Source organism: Apis cerana, linkage group LG7 (assembly GCF_029169275.1).
Source record: "Apis cerana isolate GH-2021 linkage group LG7, AcerK_1.0, whole genome shotgun sequence".
Lineage (NCBI taxonomy): Eukaryota > Metazoa > Arthropoda > Insecta > Hymenoptera > Apidae > Apis > Apis cerana.
In genome coordinates, this window is record NC_083858.1 from 11917159 (window position 1) to 11933286 (window position 16128).

General features: G+C 20.6%; 5 protein-coding genes across 9 annotated transcripts; 3 read left to right on the forward strand and 2 right to left on the reverse strand.

Annotated features, from left to right (window-relative positions):
- The first annotated feature begins 205 nt into the window (after window positions 1-205).
- On the forward strand, window positions 206-2712 carry LOC107999381 (MAPK regulated corepressor interacting protein 2). Of its 3 annotated transcripts, none has more exons than XM_017059170.3 (6): window positions 206-452; window positions 530-614; window positions 882-1000; window positions 1170-1238; window positions 1357-1410; window positions 1497-2712. In XM_017059170.3, the coding sequence occupies exons 1-6, from the start codon at window positions 401-403 to the stop codon at window positions 1565-1567; spliced, it is 450 nt and encodes a 149-aa protein (XP_016914659.1). In that variant the 5' UTR covers window positions 206-400; the 3' UTR covers window positions 1568-2712. The 3 variants fall into 3 exon arrangements, with proteins under 3 accessions (XP_016914659.1, XP_016914658.1, XP_061933241.1); XM_017059169.3 differs by having other exon boundaries at window positions 210-452; window positions 1476-2712; XM_062077257.1 differs by having other exon boundaries at window positions 212-452; window positions 2207-2712.
- A 101-nt stretch (window positions 2713-2813) lies between these two features.
- On the forward strand, window positions 2814-8667 carry LOC107999380 (uncharacterized). Its single transcript, XM_062077258.1, has 18 exons — window positions 2814-2955; window positions 3072-3251; window positions 3321-3483; window positions 3596-3874; window positions 3943-4131; window positions 4220-4461; window positions 4529-4564; window positions 4632-4829; window positions 4921-5043; window positions 5104-5361; window positions 5494-5551; window positions 6442-6586; window positions 6698-6803; window positions 6955-7226; window positions 7315-7427; window positions 7508-7837; window positions 7912-8146; window positions 8228-8667. The coding sequence occupies exons 2-18, from the start codon at window positions 3102-3104 to the stop codon at window positions 8367-8369; spliced, it is 3039 nt and encodes a 1012-aa protein (XP_061933242.1). The 5' UTR covers window positions 2814-2955; window positions 3072-3101; the 3' UTR covers window positions 8370-8667.
- A 256-nt stretch (window positions 8668-8923) lies between these two features.
- On the forward strand, window positions 8924-13659 carry LOC107999382 (DNA polymerase delta subunit 2-like). Of its 3 annotated transcripts, none has more exons than XM_062077254.1 (6): window positions 8924-9248; window positions 9322-9626; window positions 9750-9969; window positions 10049-10283; window positions 10818-11110; window positions 11231-13659. In XM_062077254.1, the coding sequence occupies exons 1-6, from the start codon at window positions 9083-9085 to the stop codon at window positions 11344-11346; spliced, it is 1335 nt and encodes a 444-aa protein (XP_061933238.1). In that variant the 5' UTR covers window positions 8924-9082; the 3' UTR covers window positions 11347-13659. The 3 variants fall into 3 exon arrangements, with proteins under 3 accessions (XP_061933238.1, XP_061933237.1, XP_061933239.1); XM_062077253.1 differs by having other exon boundaries at window positions 11228-12140; XM_062077255.1 differs by having other exon boundaries at window positions 9067-9248; window positions 9391-9626; window positions 11228-12140.
- LOC107999271 (class A basic helix-loop-helix protein 15-like) lies at window positions 11661-12812 on the reverse strand. The gene is made up of 2 exons (XM_017058975.3): window positions 12597-12812; window positions 11661-12517 (listed from the first exon to the last, which is right to left on the reverse strand). The coding sequence occupies exons 1-2, from the start codon at window positions 12810-12812 to the stop codon at window positions 12284-12286; spliced, it is 450 nt and encodes a 149-aa protein (XP_016914464.1). The 3' UTR covers window positions 11661-12283.
- On the reverse strand, window positions 13550-16089 carry LOC107999244 (2-(3-amino-3-carboxypropyl)histidine synthase subunit 1). The gene is made up of 4 exons (XM_017058942.2): window positions 15457-16089; window positions 14997-15304; window positions 14529-14912; window positions 13550-14434 (listed from the first exon to the last, which is right to left on the reverse strand). Exons 1-4 carry the CDS (start codon window positions 15767-15769, stop codon window positions 14204-14206), a joined length of 1236 nt encoding a protein of 411 aa, XP_016914431.1. The 5' UTR covers window positions 15770-16089; the 3' UTR covers window positions 13550-14203.
- Window positions 16090-16128: the final 39 nt, after the last annotated feature.

The window sequence follows — 16128 nt, forward strand, 5'->3', positions numbered from 1 at the left end:
TAATATTAAAAATAATTAATTTTTCTTTATGAATATCTAAAATATATATGTAAATTATTCTTTGTCATTCACAATGGGAAAATCCTTGAATTAAAAATTTAAATTAAAAATCGAATTGATTTGGACTATTGAATTAGTATATGTTCATATACATTCGTAAATATTACTTATATATATATATATATATATATTAATGCAATAGCACAAGTTGAGATCACGTGGTTTATTCATCGTGTATTTCACGCTGATCATTTCAATCTGTGCGGTTGGTCTAATCGGTTCTAGTTAGAGTTATATAGTAATTTACTTAATTCTAAACTAAGATTTTAAGATTAATCTCGGATGATCTATTATCGCAAATATAGTTCGAAGTTATTGTTGTACTTCTCTCATAAGAAACATGTACACTGTATCAAAAGGACCTAGCAAGATAGTCGCTAAAACACGAAGAGGTACTTGAAGAATACTTAATTTTATTTATAAACATTTATAATGTTAATTTCATTAAATTAAAATTATAATTCTTTAGGAATTAGTCAGAATCTTGAGAGGTTGGAAACTTTGCGTGATTTAACAAGGAAAGCAGATCCTGATGATGATCATGAGATTACCCGGTAATATTTTAATACATTTTAAGCTTGCTATTTTTTTTTCTTTTTTTTGTAACTCCAGTATTTCGGCATTACGCAATTCATAATTCTACATTCAAAATAACCACTTGTAATTTTTATGTTATATTTTTAATGATTTAAAAATAAAATATTCTATATAACTATTATGCTTTGAAAATATTCTATGTACAGAATATTTTTTTATGTTAATATTATATATGTTATATTAACATATATTTGCTATAATATATATTAATATTTATTTTATAGCCATGTGCCAAAACCAGTTTTTCACATGAATGGAAAATCTAAATTCAGTTCACAGAGACATCAAATACAAGAAGTTATTACTCCTCAACATGAAGAACTTATTAAATTTGTTTATGAATGTAGGTGAAAAGATTTATGTTTATATTTATTCATAAAATATAAATTTTAATTTCATAATATATAAAGAAATATATGTATAAGAAAATATTCATATAAAAAAAATAAATATTGCATAACATATAATATTGATATTATATTAATATTATAATTATAATTTTTATTTATCAGCATGGAATCAAGTCAATACACGACAAAGAAGTGAATCTTCTGATGGTTCAGATTGTTCAGAACCTTCCAGTAAGTCTTTTATTAAATTAATTAAAATGAATTATAAATGTTCAATTTTTTATTTATTTTTTTAAGCATTAAATGTATATATAAATATAATTAAATAAAAATATTTTATCAATTTCAGGTCCTAACACTATAGTATATTACAATGATGGTGAACCAAATGATACTCTTCAAGGTAAATTAATATTTAAACAAATAAACATTTGTTTTTCTTTAAGAAAAATTATATGATCAAGATAGCCTATAACAATTATGTTTTAGATTTTAAGCCATTTGATTTGGAATCATGGTGGGGTAAACGATTATTTAATAATATCACAAAATCACTTTGAAAAAAGGAGAAATTTATAAAAGTTGAAGATATATTTCAAAGTAGTACAGATTGGTAAACAGTGCTAAACATTAGCCTGTTTTGTGTTTTAAAAGTTAATCTAAGAACCAGTGAATATTTGTGTAGAATTAAATCTGAGAATTAGAAACAAACCTAATTTGTTGGATATCACAATTAGTGAATTTGAATTGTTATATAATTCATATATATTGTATTTGTTATAATGAATTGTATACATGTATATTGTTTTTGTAAAATTGTAACTTTTTATTATATATGTACACAATCATACAACTTTTTAAAATTAAATTTATATATTAGAAATACACAAACATAAAGCTTTTTAAAATTAAATTTATATATTAAAAATTTTATGTACATGAATATAAATTTTTTTGAATGTTTTAATATTCACATTTTTTAATGATTTGCATGAATTCAATATGCATAATTATCAATAATTTTCTTGAATATGTAATATAAAAATTACATAATTCTTTATTGTTCATAAGGCTGTTTTAAAATTTTAATCAATGTAAAAGTGTACAGAAATTTCATTTAAATATAAAGTATAATCCAAATTTAAATTAAATGATAAAATTAATGTGATACAAAATACAATTGCTATTTTTTTTTGTAGGTTTTTAAAATAATTCAGGTAAAGGTATACAACTCATAAATATATACCAAATAGGTTAAGTATATATAAAACTTCCTGCGTAGTATGAATGCAGCGTGAAAATAATGAATTTTTCATAAAATGATGTAAATATTACATGCATCGTTTGTGTGAATGCATGAATACATTGCTGATATTGTTATCATCTGTATCTAAATACTTTTAAGCAAATTTTAGTATAACTTTGTAGACTGATAACATTTAAGATTGTTATATGATTATAAGATAAAATAAAGTTTGTCAGTAATGTATTTGCAAGCTTTGCTTTTTAAGATTTCATATCTAAGTTTTATTTCATTTTTCTGATTTAACTTTAATTAAACTTTGGTAAATTTTAATAAATTTAATATGAAACTTTGATATTTCAAAAAAGTAGAGTTTGCAAAAGTAGTCAAAATATGTAGTGCAATATTTGGCCATTTATGGCTGAATTAAGTAATTATAAATAAATGCACCTTTATATTGATTATGATTTATTTTAATATTACTTAAATAAATTTCACTAAATAAAACATAAGGCAGATAATATATATTGACTGTGCAAGTTTTTGCTCATGTGTCTGTATTTAAATTTATAAAGATTAAGTAAGTTGATTTTTTTTTGTTAAAATAATAATAGTAAATAATTTTATTTTGAATAAAAAATTTAAAAAAATAAAAAATAAAATATTTTTTAAGACATAACTTAAATTATATTCATCTCAAAATAGGTAAGTTAATAGGTTATCTATTTAATTTAATTCTTTAATTCATATATATAAAATAATTAGAATAAATATTAAAAATACAAATTATATTTTTATTATAATTATTAATACTTATTTAGATTTACATTTATATATTTTTGTACATAAAAATGTGTGAATTAAAAGATCAAGATTATGATTATTTTGATACAATAATTAATAAAAGTCTTATGGGAGTAGCAAAAATACATAATGATTTAATTGTATTAGAAGATTGTAATGCAATTTTACGTAAAGATTATGTAAATATGATTGGGAAAGTAAGTAATTTGTTAGAATAAAATGAAAATATTTTAAATATAGAATAATGCAACAGAGCATAATAATAGGTCAAATTAATATCTGGTGGTAGAGCTGAAAATGAATTATTATATCCAAGATTTGTAGGTCCTGGAATGTTAACAGCTGCAATTTTAGGCAATACTTTTTCTGGACCTTCAATTAATAACATATTGAAAGTTATTGCAGAAATTGAATCTGATCATCCTTCAGGCAATAAAATATATGAATATAATTTTATTTCATACTAATATTAATATTTACAAACTATATATTAATAAAATATTTTATAATAATAATAATTAATTAAAATATTTATATATAGGTATATTATTAATTATTCAAAATGATATTGAATATTCTATAAACTTTACCTTAGCTAAATTACATGCAGAAGTTAAAGGATATAATATTAAATTAATAATAGTAAATAATAATATATCACATTATTTCAATAATACTATTAAAGAAAATGATATTTTGCCTATACTTTTTATATATAAAATAGCTGGAGCTATGTCGGAAGAAGGAAAAAATATAGATGAAATTTATTCTCTTTGCAATTCTGTTGCAAACAATGGAGAAATCCTATGTCTGAAAGCAGGTTACAAAATTTAAAAAAATTAAATTATTTAATATATACATAATATATAAAAAAATTATATCTTACAGAAATGCATTTTCAAAATATAATTCATGAAGGATATAAATTGAATATACTTTCAAATATAGTTAAACAAATACTTAAACCACTAATAAATATATTAAATAGAACATTACAGGATTGTACTAAGAAAAGTATACATAAAACTAAAACATTTTGTACTGGTCATGAAATTGCAATTCTAATAAGTAACTTTGGTATCATTATGAAATTAAACATCTTTACATTTATTAAAATATATATATTAAAACTGATTAAATTTTTAAATGTTTTTAAATTTTTTAGGTTGTAGTCAAATACAAGGAAACATATTTATTTTAGAATTTTTGCAACAAATAGAAATAAATAAATTAAAAATAAAAAGAATATATGTGAAAGAATTTATGACATATTCAAATTATAATGGTTTTCATATTTGTTTGTTAAATCTCTCACTTACTACGGATTTAATTAAATATTTAGATTTTCCAACACCTATATCTGCTTGGCCAAAAGTATTAATTACAGAAGTAATAAAAATTGAGGAGGTAATATAATATAAAAAAAATTAACTTACATTATATTGTATAACTTAATAGTAAAATTGATTTTTAGAATAAGAAAAAAATAATTACATCAAAATACAATAAGGTAATTTATCATAATTTTAATTTTTAAATTATGATAAATATAATAAATAAATCAAATTTTAAAACAGAATATCAACTGGTATGATTTAAATTTACAAGGACCAACAATGAATTATGAAACTGGTCAAGCATTTTTATCAATTATTTCAATGGCATGTGAAGCAATAATAGTATGTACAGAACAATTAAATAAAATGGATCAAGAATGTGGAGATTATGGCACAAGTCTTGCACGTGGAGCTAAAGCTATACAAAATGATATTAAGGTTGTAAGACTAAATATTAAAAAAAATAGAATAAAATAAAATAAAATAAAATAAAAAATATATATGAAATCTTAAATAATATATTTTACAGAAAAATAAAATATCAGGAACAAATTTATATATAACATTTACACAAATTAGTCATATTATTCAAAGAACAGTTGGTGGTTTACAAGGAGGATTATATTCTTACTTTTTTTACAATGTTGCTAAAGTAAGATATAATTTGTTAGTATATTGTTAGTTAACATTTCAAATATATAACATTTTTTAGGCTTTTTCAAAATATCAAAATGACAAGGAAATAACAGTAGACATGTGGTTACATGTATTAACTATTGCAAATAAAGCACTGGAACAAATTAAAATATCTTCCCTAAATAATGATATTCTATTAACTATTTTAATAACAATACAAATAGACTTAGAAAATGCATTAAATAAAAATATGGATCCTCTTGATGCATTTGGAATAGCTGTAAAAGCTGCAGAAAATTTTAATACAAATATTTTACATACACATTCTTTTCATGTAAATAAGAATGAAATATTATTGTTTTATAAATTTAATGATATATTTTCCTTTATTATTAAGTTTTAGTTATGACATATATTATAATTAAAATTTAATAGTAGAAGAAAACAAAAATTATTTAAATTTCAGGAATTTAAGTATCCTCAAGCACATGCAATAGGAATATGGATGAGAGCTGCATATGAAGGTACTAAATTAAAATTAATTTATCATAATACAAAATAATGAATTTATATTATATATCTTATTCATTATAATCTATGTTACAATATAAAGATATAATAAATATATTTTTTTATATATATTGTGCTTGCTATTAATTAAGTTAATGTTAAATGAATTAATAAATGAAAAAAAAAATAATTGACATTAAATGATATTATATGTTACATTGTTACACAAAAAGCAACTTATTATGTAAATATATTTTTGTTTTTATTTGCATATACGAAATCGTTAAATCTATAAATGTATGCGTGAATATTCTTTGTATAAACGAATGAAATGTCTGTTTAGATATGTATAAGAGACTATCATAATGTCACGTGTTCCTGGCTTCTCTTCATTTTTGTCTTATCACGTGAAAAAGCTAAAAAAAATTAATTACTTCATTTTTAAAACGTGAGCTAAAAATTAATAAATAACATATTGATATTTTTATATTATAAAAATTTTATAGGTGATACTATACGAATAGAGGTTAGGTTTAAAATTATAATTTCTACTTTTTATTAGATATGTATAATATTTAAATATTTTATTTAAAAAATATTATTTTATTTATGAAAATATTATGTTATTTATACATACATACATATGTGCACATAAATATGCGTTTATAAAATGATAATAATAATAAAGATATGAAAATATATGAGTAGTAAATTTAATATTCATAAAAAAGAAAATAATTAACAATGAATGCTGTGATTGCTTTATGTATTTTTTGTGAATCACACGGACCTAAAGTGATATTTACTACTCAAACCTATCGTAATTATGATAATCAAAATACAGAAAAATTAAAATTTTATGGACCAAAAGAAATATTAAAACGAAATCAAAATATTATGGAAGATGGACAATATGAATGTGAAGGATGTCAAAGTATTGGAAATGTAAAATATTTAAGTAATGAACATGAAACTAGAACATCATTTCTTTCTGCTCAACAATCATTAACTCAAGATATTTGGTGTTTGCTAAAGCATGCATGCTTTAGGTATAGTAATTGTAAAATAATTTTTTATTATATTCTTTTATTAATATAAATACAAATAAAATTTAATTGTGTATAAATTAAAAAATTATGTTTTTATTTTAATTATTTAAGGAGCTTAAGTTGTGAAGTACATCCAGGTAAAGAAGGTGTTTGCTACTTTGGAGATGAATATAGGGGGCATGTTTTAAGTCATACATTTACGTTAAAAGATGCCCAGGTGAATTATGCAACGAAAAAGCATGTTTGGTAGCTATTACAATAAATTATTCAAATCATGTCATTAATTACAATTTTAAATCAATAGAGAGGAAATCAAAAAAATTTCATTATTGTTAAGAAATTTTGTTTCTGTTTTTATTTATTTTTAGGCAAGAGGTTTTCGTAAATGGTGCAGTTTTATTGTTTTTATGAGAGATAAACAGTTTCTATTAAATATGTGGCCCTTTTTAGTTGATAATTTAAAGGAAGTAATTCGGGAATTACAAGATTTTGCTGAAAAAAAATATAATGCAGAAGAAGCAGAATGCCCACAAAGAATTGTTCGTTTATCAACTAATAATGGATCAGGATCATATAATAATTCCAACAAACAGCCTAGAACTTTTAGTGATATAACCAATGAGAAACATGTTTTTATAAGGTTTGTTTTATGGTTATAGTAATTTTCTTTATATATATATAAATGTGTAACATCTAAAAAAGATACTAATAAATTAAAATCAAATTAGAATTCATATGTGGTTGGTATGGATTCTTAGTGCAGGAGCGAGACATTTCATAGAAATTTTTCCTATGAACTTATTAGATGATGAATTGAATTATAACTTGGAACATCAGATTGGTTAGTATCATAAAATAATATATTTATAAGAAAAAATATATATGCATATTTTATATAAAATTGTATTTCTTATTTTCTAGAAACTGAAGATGGATTTACTTTAGTAAATGCTAAATTACCTATAAATTTAACTTTAAACTCAAATGAATCAGAAACAACACTAGAATTTTCAGAAGTCTTAGAAAAACCCACTACATTGATACTTAAAGATTTAAGAGCTGTATTAGGAAAAGATCAATTTAGGCAACTTTTATATTCTAGTTTAACAGGTGTTCAAATTTTAGTAAGAGGTCCAAATATTCAGAGATTGGAATCTTTATATGGTCTTAGTTCTCTTATTCCACGTGCATGTAGAAGAGTCAAAACTCATGCAACAGAATATATGGATCCTAATAAGTGTAACTTTATTGGTACTTATATATGCTTAGAAGAATATTAAATTATAGGTATTATATTAAATGTTTTATAAATAATTTTATTTTAGGTGTTGATACATCAGTAGCTGTGCCTTTACCTTGTGTAAATGTATGTAGATTAGATATTGTTGCTGATGAACATAAAGTTGAAAATTCAAATTCACATATCGTCAGATGGGCAGGAACATTACCACTGAAGTTACCAACATTATTAACAAAAATTGAAAAATCACTTGAAAATGAGAAACTTGGAAATTCTGCCCTGAAAGCACATTTTGCTGCATTACAAGAAGAATGGGCAAAGTATAATTATATATATATTTTATATTTTTTATATTGAATAATTGATTTTTTAAATTAAAAATATTTTCATTTTAATTATAGTATTGCCAAAGTAGTTCATGCTATGCGAGGACGTGGTCATAATGGAGATCTTTCTGGTCTTATGCTTAGTTTAGGTGCTGGTCCTCATGATAAGAAGTTATTAGACACTTGGTCAATGGGCTTGCCACCAAATCCTGCATAATTTTTAATTAATTTGCGATAGTTTATGTATTTGTAGAATATTGAATAGTACCTAATTTAAAATGTAATCTTTTATTGGCTCATACAATATTTATATATTCAAGGTTGTGCATCATATTTTATTTATATTATAATCAATACATAATAAGTATTGATATTAGTGTAAAATAAATTGCCTGACATGCATATTATTATTTAAAATTTGGTATTCAGATTTTATAAAATAATATTTACATAAAACTTTTTGATAACATTGATGTAAAAATAAACTTTATATAAAAATTGTTTAATTTTAAAAAGTAAGTAAATGTTTTTTTTATAGTAATAGTCCTTTACTTTACATAAATTTAATTATAAATAAATAATATAATAATATTTAAATAAAAATTATTAATATTTTTGTTTATATGTGATTTGAAGTATTATTTAAATTTAATAAATTTTTCTAATTCCAATTTTTTACATTGCGATCTAAGATTTTAGAAGATATATTTGATATATTTAATATATACATTTAATATTTTGCTTTAATAATAAAATAAAAATATTTTTTTTGATATTACACAATGATTTAAAAAAAAATTAATTTGCTTTTTATATTTAATTATGATTTTATTTTGTAATTATTTAATTTTAATTAATACCTGATATATTGAATTTATTAATAAATTTATTAATAACTTATACATTATTTGAATTTAATAAAAATCTAAAATGGAAGTTCCACAAATTAAATACAATCGCAAGTCATTTAAATTCGATGATTTTAAAAAATTTGAAATTTTTACACAATGTTCTAAACAACAATATTGTAACATTTATAATGCAAGATTAAAAGCACTGAAAGATCACATTTTACAAAAAGTAAAAATTAAATGGGGTAAATATTTTATAAAGGTTATATTTATTATTAATTTAGGTTATATTTTCTAATTCTTAATATTTTATTTTAGCTAATTATGAAATAGTTTCATTATCACAACTTTGTGAAAGAAATCAAAATAATACTTGTGTCATAATAGGTACTTTGTATAAACATCAAGAATTAAGATCATCAATATTAAATGAACTTAGTAAAGAACTTCAATTAATACCTCAACCAGCTAGAACAAATTATGCATCATTTAAAGATATATTATATTTAGAAGATGAAACATTACGCATTAAATTGGTTGGGACTCATAAAAATATTCAAGATACAGTTACTGGTATAGTTTGCGCCGTATGTGGTCACGAATTGGAAAATGGTGCATTTTTGGTAAGTATTACTTTTATATAATTTGCAGAAATAATAAAAATTATAAAGTAAATAATATAATTAAAAATTAAAAATTATTTGAGATATAATAAATATTTTGTTTATAAAATACATTAATTATAGGTAACAGATTGGTGTTTTCCAGGATGTTGCTCGAAATTACCAATCTTTAATTCTCAACAACTAGAAAAGCAAGGAAAAATTTTGATTATTTCTGGTTTAGATTTAGCAAATAATTTACAGTCATTAAGTATAAATTTATTATTTGAATGGATTACTGGAATGATTGGCTGTGAAGAAGTTCATAAAGAAGTGGCTTCTATTGTGTGTATTATTATAGCAGGTATATTTAATATATTTAATATATGATAATAATGAAAATAATATTATAGTAATAAATAATAAACAATATTTTAATATAGGAAATAGTGTAAGAGGATCTATAGAGACATACAATTACAAAAATTATTTTGAAACTAAATTACATAATGAAGCTATATTTAAAGAGACTGCAAATATAACACATAAATTGGATAATTTTCTTCATCCTATAGCACAGTGTTGTCCTATAATATTAATGCCTGGAGAATTTGACCCAACCTGTCATAGATTACCTCAGCAACCATTTCATCCATGTATTTTACCAGAATGTTCCAGGTAATACAGTCTTTTTATTAATTAATATAAAAACATTGCTATAAATCATATATAGAAATAATTATATTTGTAATCTTTTTTTATATATATATATATTATATGTATATATTATATGTTATATGTATATATAATATATATAATATTTTTTATATATATATATGTATATAAAATATATGTATATAATATATACATATAATATATAACATATAATATTATAATATATAATATATATAAAACTGAAGATTAAAGTATTTTATTTAATTTTATTGGTATTCTTATTTTTGATTTTATTTTCATTTTATAAATATATATACTTATCTATATTATACTTATCTATACTTATCATTAATGATATAGAAACAATATGGATCTTTGATTTATGTATATTAATATAATTTTATTGCTATGAGATGATTAATAATATTGTTTTTGAAATAATTAGTGAGACTATATATTATTAGTGAGAGTAAATAATTAGTGAAAGTAATATATTAAATAGATACAAATTATTAATATATATATATGATGTGATAGGTTTAAAAGTTTTTATGGAGTTACTAATCCATGGATTGGTAGTATAAACTCTCGCATTATAGCTGGATCTAGTGGCCAACCTATTATGGATATTATGAAAATTGCTGGACTTGTTGATATTTCACCTTTAATATGGTTAGAACGTACTTTACACTGGTGTCATTATGCACCAACTGCACCTGATACTACTCCAACTTATTCATCTAACAAAATTGATCCATTTATTATAACAGAATGTCCTGATATATATTTTGTTGGTAATATGGATAAATATGATACTAAAATATATACTGGTAAGTTTATCTCTTTATATTATTATCTTTATTATTATATTTTTATATTTTTATTATACACTTATTTCTATGTTTGTCATAAGAAAATAACTTTAATAAAATAAAATATGATTACAGCAGAAGAAGGACAAACAATAAGATTGATTTGTATTCCAAAATTTTCCAAAACACAAACCGGTGTATTAGTTGATTTACAAGACTTAAACACTTGGCCTATATCTTTTACTGTAAATTAATTTAAAAAATTTAAATGTTTTATAGTTTTAATATATTGACATTAAATAATAAATAATAATTAAATAATGTAATATATCATAATATATCTATCTAAGAAAATAATCAATTTTCTTAAGATTTTTGAGTAATTTGTATATATAATAATATAGTAGTAAATATATTTTTTTTTATTTTTTTGATGAAAGATAATCTATTTATTTAAACTTTTTCATATTTTATGAAATAGTTTTTTAAAAATTAAATTTTATTTAATATTGTAATTTTTCATAGTATTTATTTACTTATGGAAATGAAAACAAAAAAAACATAAAAATAAACATATAAGTAAAATATATTTTTATTTTTTCTTTCTTTATACATAAATATATGGAAAATAATATCATTTAACAAATTATAATATTATATATTCTATAAATTGTTCATATTTGTTAATTATTAATTTTAATATTTAATTTACATAATTATAAATTATAGTGTAAGCATTCTTAATTACTATATATATTAACAATATAATTTATAATTTAAATAAAATATTTTTTTATATTATACTATTAATTTTTCTTAATAGATAAAATATAATTTAATATATAAATAAATTATAAATAATGTATAACACAATATTTTATTTGAAAATTTGATTATGTTCTTTGGCACTATAATTTCTTTAATATTATTGAACAAAAAAAATAAAATTAAAATAGATAAAATGAATATTATATATAAATTTATTATTTTTTGATTTACTATAAATTATTTAATTAAATACGTGAAAATAAATTCTTATTAAAAAAAATTTAATAAAATAATTTATTATGTCAATATTATTTTTCCTATTAATATTAAGAAATATATTATATTATTTTTGAGACTTGCCTAATTGTTTTTAGAATTGTTTCTTTGCAAAGAATAATAATTTCAATAAATATTTATATTCTCCTAACTACAAGATTTTGAAGGAATTGGAATATTCATATTTAGACAAATATTCATATTTTTTGATGATTCTTGAGATTCAGAAATTTCTGATTGTGGATCTATAGCTTTTTCTTCATTTCTCATGGCACATATTACATCAGTAAGGGCAACTATATAATTTTTTGCCAAAGTTAAAGTTTCAATTTTAGATAATCGCCTTTCTTTCGTTACATGTGGAATTACTTCACGTAAAGACTATAAATATAATTATTTAAGTTTTCATAAGAATGGAATATTTTAATAATTTTTTAGAAATTATTATAATTATATCTACCTGGAAAGCATCATTCAAACTGTGCATTCTCATTCTTTCTCTCTCGTTGCTTTCCAATCTTCTAAGAGTTTTTTCTCTAGGTGTTGTTCCTTTAGATGAGTTTGATAATTTTAATTTTTCAGTTCGCTTACTATTTCGACGTATTGTTTTATTAGCTTGTGATTGTTTAGGCCATTTTTCATTCCAGTTATCCCCGTTCATTACTTTTGATGTCATTCAAATCCTTTTTGAAAATATTATTATATGAAATCATTTTTATTTTTATTAGTTATTTTAAACTTTAATAATAAATGATTAAATTTAAATAAATAATTGATAAAATGATTTTATAAATAATATTTAATAACTTAATTGTAGAAATAATAAATATAAAAAATATTTAATGTGAAAATTAAATAGAATAGATATTTTATTTACAAAAAGATTAAAATAATATTTATATACTTACAATTTTATAATATATTATATATATAATAATATATTAATATTAAAATAATTGTTATATGTTTTATTATTAACAGATCAATGAAGAAATAAAATATAAGAATGATAAATATATTTAAATTTTTTAATATTTCTAAATATAAATATTCTAAAGCATGTATTTTTATTGCGCTTTTTTCAATTTATTAATAAATAAGATTATAATTAATTTACATTATACAATATATTTTCAAATATTTAAATCAACTATATACAACCGCGTGTACTTGTTGAGCCACGTTGAAATGACGACTGCCGTCGGGGTGCGGCCGAAACAACCTTCCACCCCTGGAAACTATGCATCTACCCTGTGACTTTTTCTTAATAATTTTTTAAAAATTATTTATTTTTCTCAAATTTTCATTTATTTATATGAAAATTAATTTATAATCTAATATCTATTTGAAAGAAGAATTATATATTTAATTTGCTTATAGTGATATAATAATACTAAGATTAAAAATTGAATATTATTCTTAATTATAATTTTTTATTTATAACATTATTTACAAATTAAAAATGGAATTTTTATATAAATGTATAGATATATATAATAAAATAATATAATTTTTAATATAAATTTGTCAATAATTTACAAATTCTAGTATAGAGAAAAATTTATACAATGTATAACAATCATATTTGTATTATACACCTATTGTACAAATCAAAAAAGATTTTATATGGATGTATGGCTACAGGTGGGCGTATGACGTAATTCGCCCACGCGGTATTTCTACGTTATTGTAATTATATGTTATCGCAAGATTATATAAAGTAGAAATTACTTAAATATAATAAATATATGATACATAAAATTATTAATTATTATTAATTAAATATAAATTATGCTTTATATAAGTTAAATATATTAAAATATATCGTAAAAAATAAAGCAAAAAATAAATATTTTTCTTATTAAATTATAATAAGAAGTTATCATAACTTCTTCATAGAAAAAGTTTAAAAAAATCATTAAAATTCTGATTTTATTATTAATTACTTTTTGGATAATAATAAATAAATATATATAGTAATATAATTTTTATCAAATTATGATATAAAAATATATTTTTAAATAACATTTTTTAATAATATCAAACTAAACATTAATTGATTTTTATTTATGTTTTATCTTTACATTTACCACAACAAGTATCAATTTGTTTTTCTAATTCAGATTCTTTATAATTAGGAGTCCATGGTCCAAGACTAGTTGAAGCATAGAAATCCATAGGGTATGGTTTATCATTGTTAAAATTTATCATTTTTAAAGCAACTGCTCCTTCATATGGTGTAAGAAATGGTTTCTCAAAAGCTGTTCCCCAATCTATACTTAATCGTGGACATGCAATCTATAATATAGGAATTATATAATATGTATAAATATTTATCACATTAATATATTATATATATGGAAGATAAAAATATCATATAATCAAAATAAACCTGTATGAAAGCATCAATGTTCTTAAATAATTTAATTTTATCTGGAAATATTTCTGAAAGCAATATAATAACATTTTCTTTTCCTAGTAAATTAATTTTATTTTCAAAATTCTTCAAAACATTAAGATTTCCTTGTCTTCCTAAAGTACCAAGTATCAATCCAAATCTTTTAATATTTTTTGCATATTTAATTGCTGTTAATCTATTTTCTAGCATTTGATCATGATTATAAAATTCTTCTGTCAATTTTTTTTCATAAGGATCATATCGAAACGCTCGTAATTTTGGATTAGCAATCATTACTGCTTCTAAATGAAATCTGCCATCTCCTATATAAATAATTACATCAGAACATCGAATTTGTGGTGCTGTACAACCTAAAATCTTTTAATAATTTTTCTTATAATATAAAAATTATAATCCAGCTATTTTTTATTAAATAAAGAATTTAACTTGAATTTATAATACCTCGCCAGGACTTAATGGTTTACATTGTGGAGTAGATACTTCATAACCATTCTTTTTCATTTCCATTGCAATTATTTGTAATGCACCAGCAAATTGTATAGTACTTACAAGTCCAATTTTCGTTGTAACTGGTAATGTAGTTTGTAAGCATTCAATACAATGAGAAGTATCAATTTTGATATTAACAAATACATAAAGTACTTTTATACCAACAGTTTGATCAATTGGTATTAAACAAGAATGTCCATAATGAATTAAAAAATCTGCATCTAATGCTTTTGCAGTATAATCATCTATACAACATGCTCCTATATTGATTATCAGTTTGTAATAAAAAAAAAAATAAAGTTTGTAATTATATTATTATGTATGTTCATAATTATAATATATTTACATATATACATTTTATCAAAGATCAATAGATTAAAAATTATTTTTTTATTATTTTATGATTTCTTACCATAAGTAACATCTCCCATTATAATAGTTTCTGCACCTGTAAAATTTTCTATAATATCAGCTATAGTTGTAGCATACATTAAAAGTCCTTCAGGCATTTGTAATGCAACTTTTTTCACTTTCAATTCTTTAATTCTCCATATTGATTTATGTATTTCAAAATTATAATTAGAAGGTAATGCAACAATTGCTGCATTTAATAATGGGTCATTTAAAATTTCTTCAGGAATTTTATTTATTTTTATTGGAGCTTTGAATATCTTACGAACTGGTTTTGCTTTAACTATTACAACAGAATCAGATTCCTCACTCATAATTACAATCTTTTATTTATATATTTATATTTTTATTTATATATTATATAATAAAAATTTATATTTAAATTTATGTTAAAAATTTTTAGTTTATTATATGAATATATTTTATATATATCATATAATATATATTCATAATTTATAATTTTATTTTAATTTTTTAATAATATTAATTTCGGTAAAAATTTGTTATGTAAATTTATATAATTTGTTAATTAAATTTTATTTTTTTTTTTATTTAAAACTTCAAAAATAAAGAGAGGTTATTTATCATACTACCTTAACTTTCGAAATCGAAAAGAATGTCACCAATGTAGTAATGCCCTCTATTAGGATTATCAAGTACATATATATATAAA

Excerpts from the sequence above, each read along its gene's own strand:
- LOC107999271 (XM_017058975.3), bottom strand. The coding sequence starts at position 12,812 with ATGACATCAAAAGTAATGAACGGGGATAACTGGAATGAAAAATGGCCT. Across the intron at positions 12,518-12,596 it reads GTTTGAATGATGCTTTCCAG|TCTTTACGTGAAGTAATTCC; the intron begins GTAGATATAATT and ends TTATATTTATAG.
- LOC107999382 (XM_062077253.1), top strand. The coding sequence starts at position 9,083 with ATGGAAGTTCCACAAATTAAATACAATCGCAAGTCATTTAAATTCGAT. Across the intron at positions 9,249-9,321 it reads AAAAGTAAAAATTAAATGGG|CTAATTATGAAATAGTTTCA; the intron begins GTAAATATTTTA and ends ATTTTATTTTAG. Across the intron at positions 9,970-10,048 it reads TGTGTGTATTATTATAGCAG|GAAATAGTGTAAGAGGATCT; the intron begins GTATATTTAATA and ends ATTTTAATATAG.
- LOC107999244 (XM_017058942.2), bottom strand. The coding sequence starts at position 15,769 with ATGAGTGAGGAATCTGATTCTGTTGTAATAGTTAAAGCAAAACCAGTT. Across the intron at positions 14,913-14,996 it reads AACCATTAAGTCCTGGCGAG|ATTTTAGGTTGTACAGCACC; the intron begins GTATTATAAATT and ends AATTATTAAAAG. Across the intron at positions 14,435-14,528 it reads ACATTGATGCTTTCATACAG|ATTGCATGTCCACGATTAAG; the intron begins GTTTATTTTGAT and ends CCTATATTATAG.
- LOC107999381 (XM_017059169.3), top strand. The coding sequence starts at position 401 with ATGTACACTGTATCAAAAGGACCTAGCAAGATAGTCGCTAAAACACGA. Across the intron at positions 1,001-1,169 it reads TATTAAATTTGTTTATGAAT|CATGGAATCAAGTCAATACA; the intron begins GTAGGTGAAAAG and ends TTTATTTATCAG. Across the intron at positions 1,239-1,356 it reads AGATTGTTCAGAACCTTCCA|GTCCTAACACTATAGTATAT; the intron begins GTAAGTCTTTTA and ends TATCAATTTCAG.
- LOC107999380 (XM_062077258.1), top strand. The coding sequence starts at position 3,102 with ATGTGTGAATTAAAAGATCAAGATTATGATTATTTTGATACAATAATT. Across the intron at positions 6,587-6,697 it reads CTAAAGCATGCATGCTTTAG|GAGCTTAAGTTGTGAAGTAC; the intron begins GTATAGTAATTG and ends TAATTATTTAAG. Across the intron at positions 7,227-7,314 it reads GAGAAACATGTTTTTATAAG|AATTCATATGTGGTTGGTAT; the intron begins GTTTGTTTTATG and ends AAATCAAATTAG.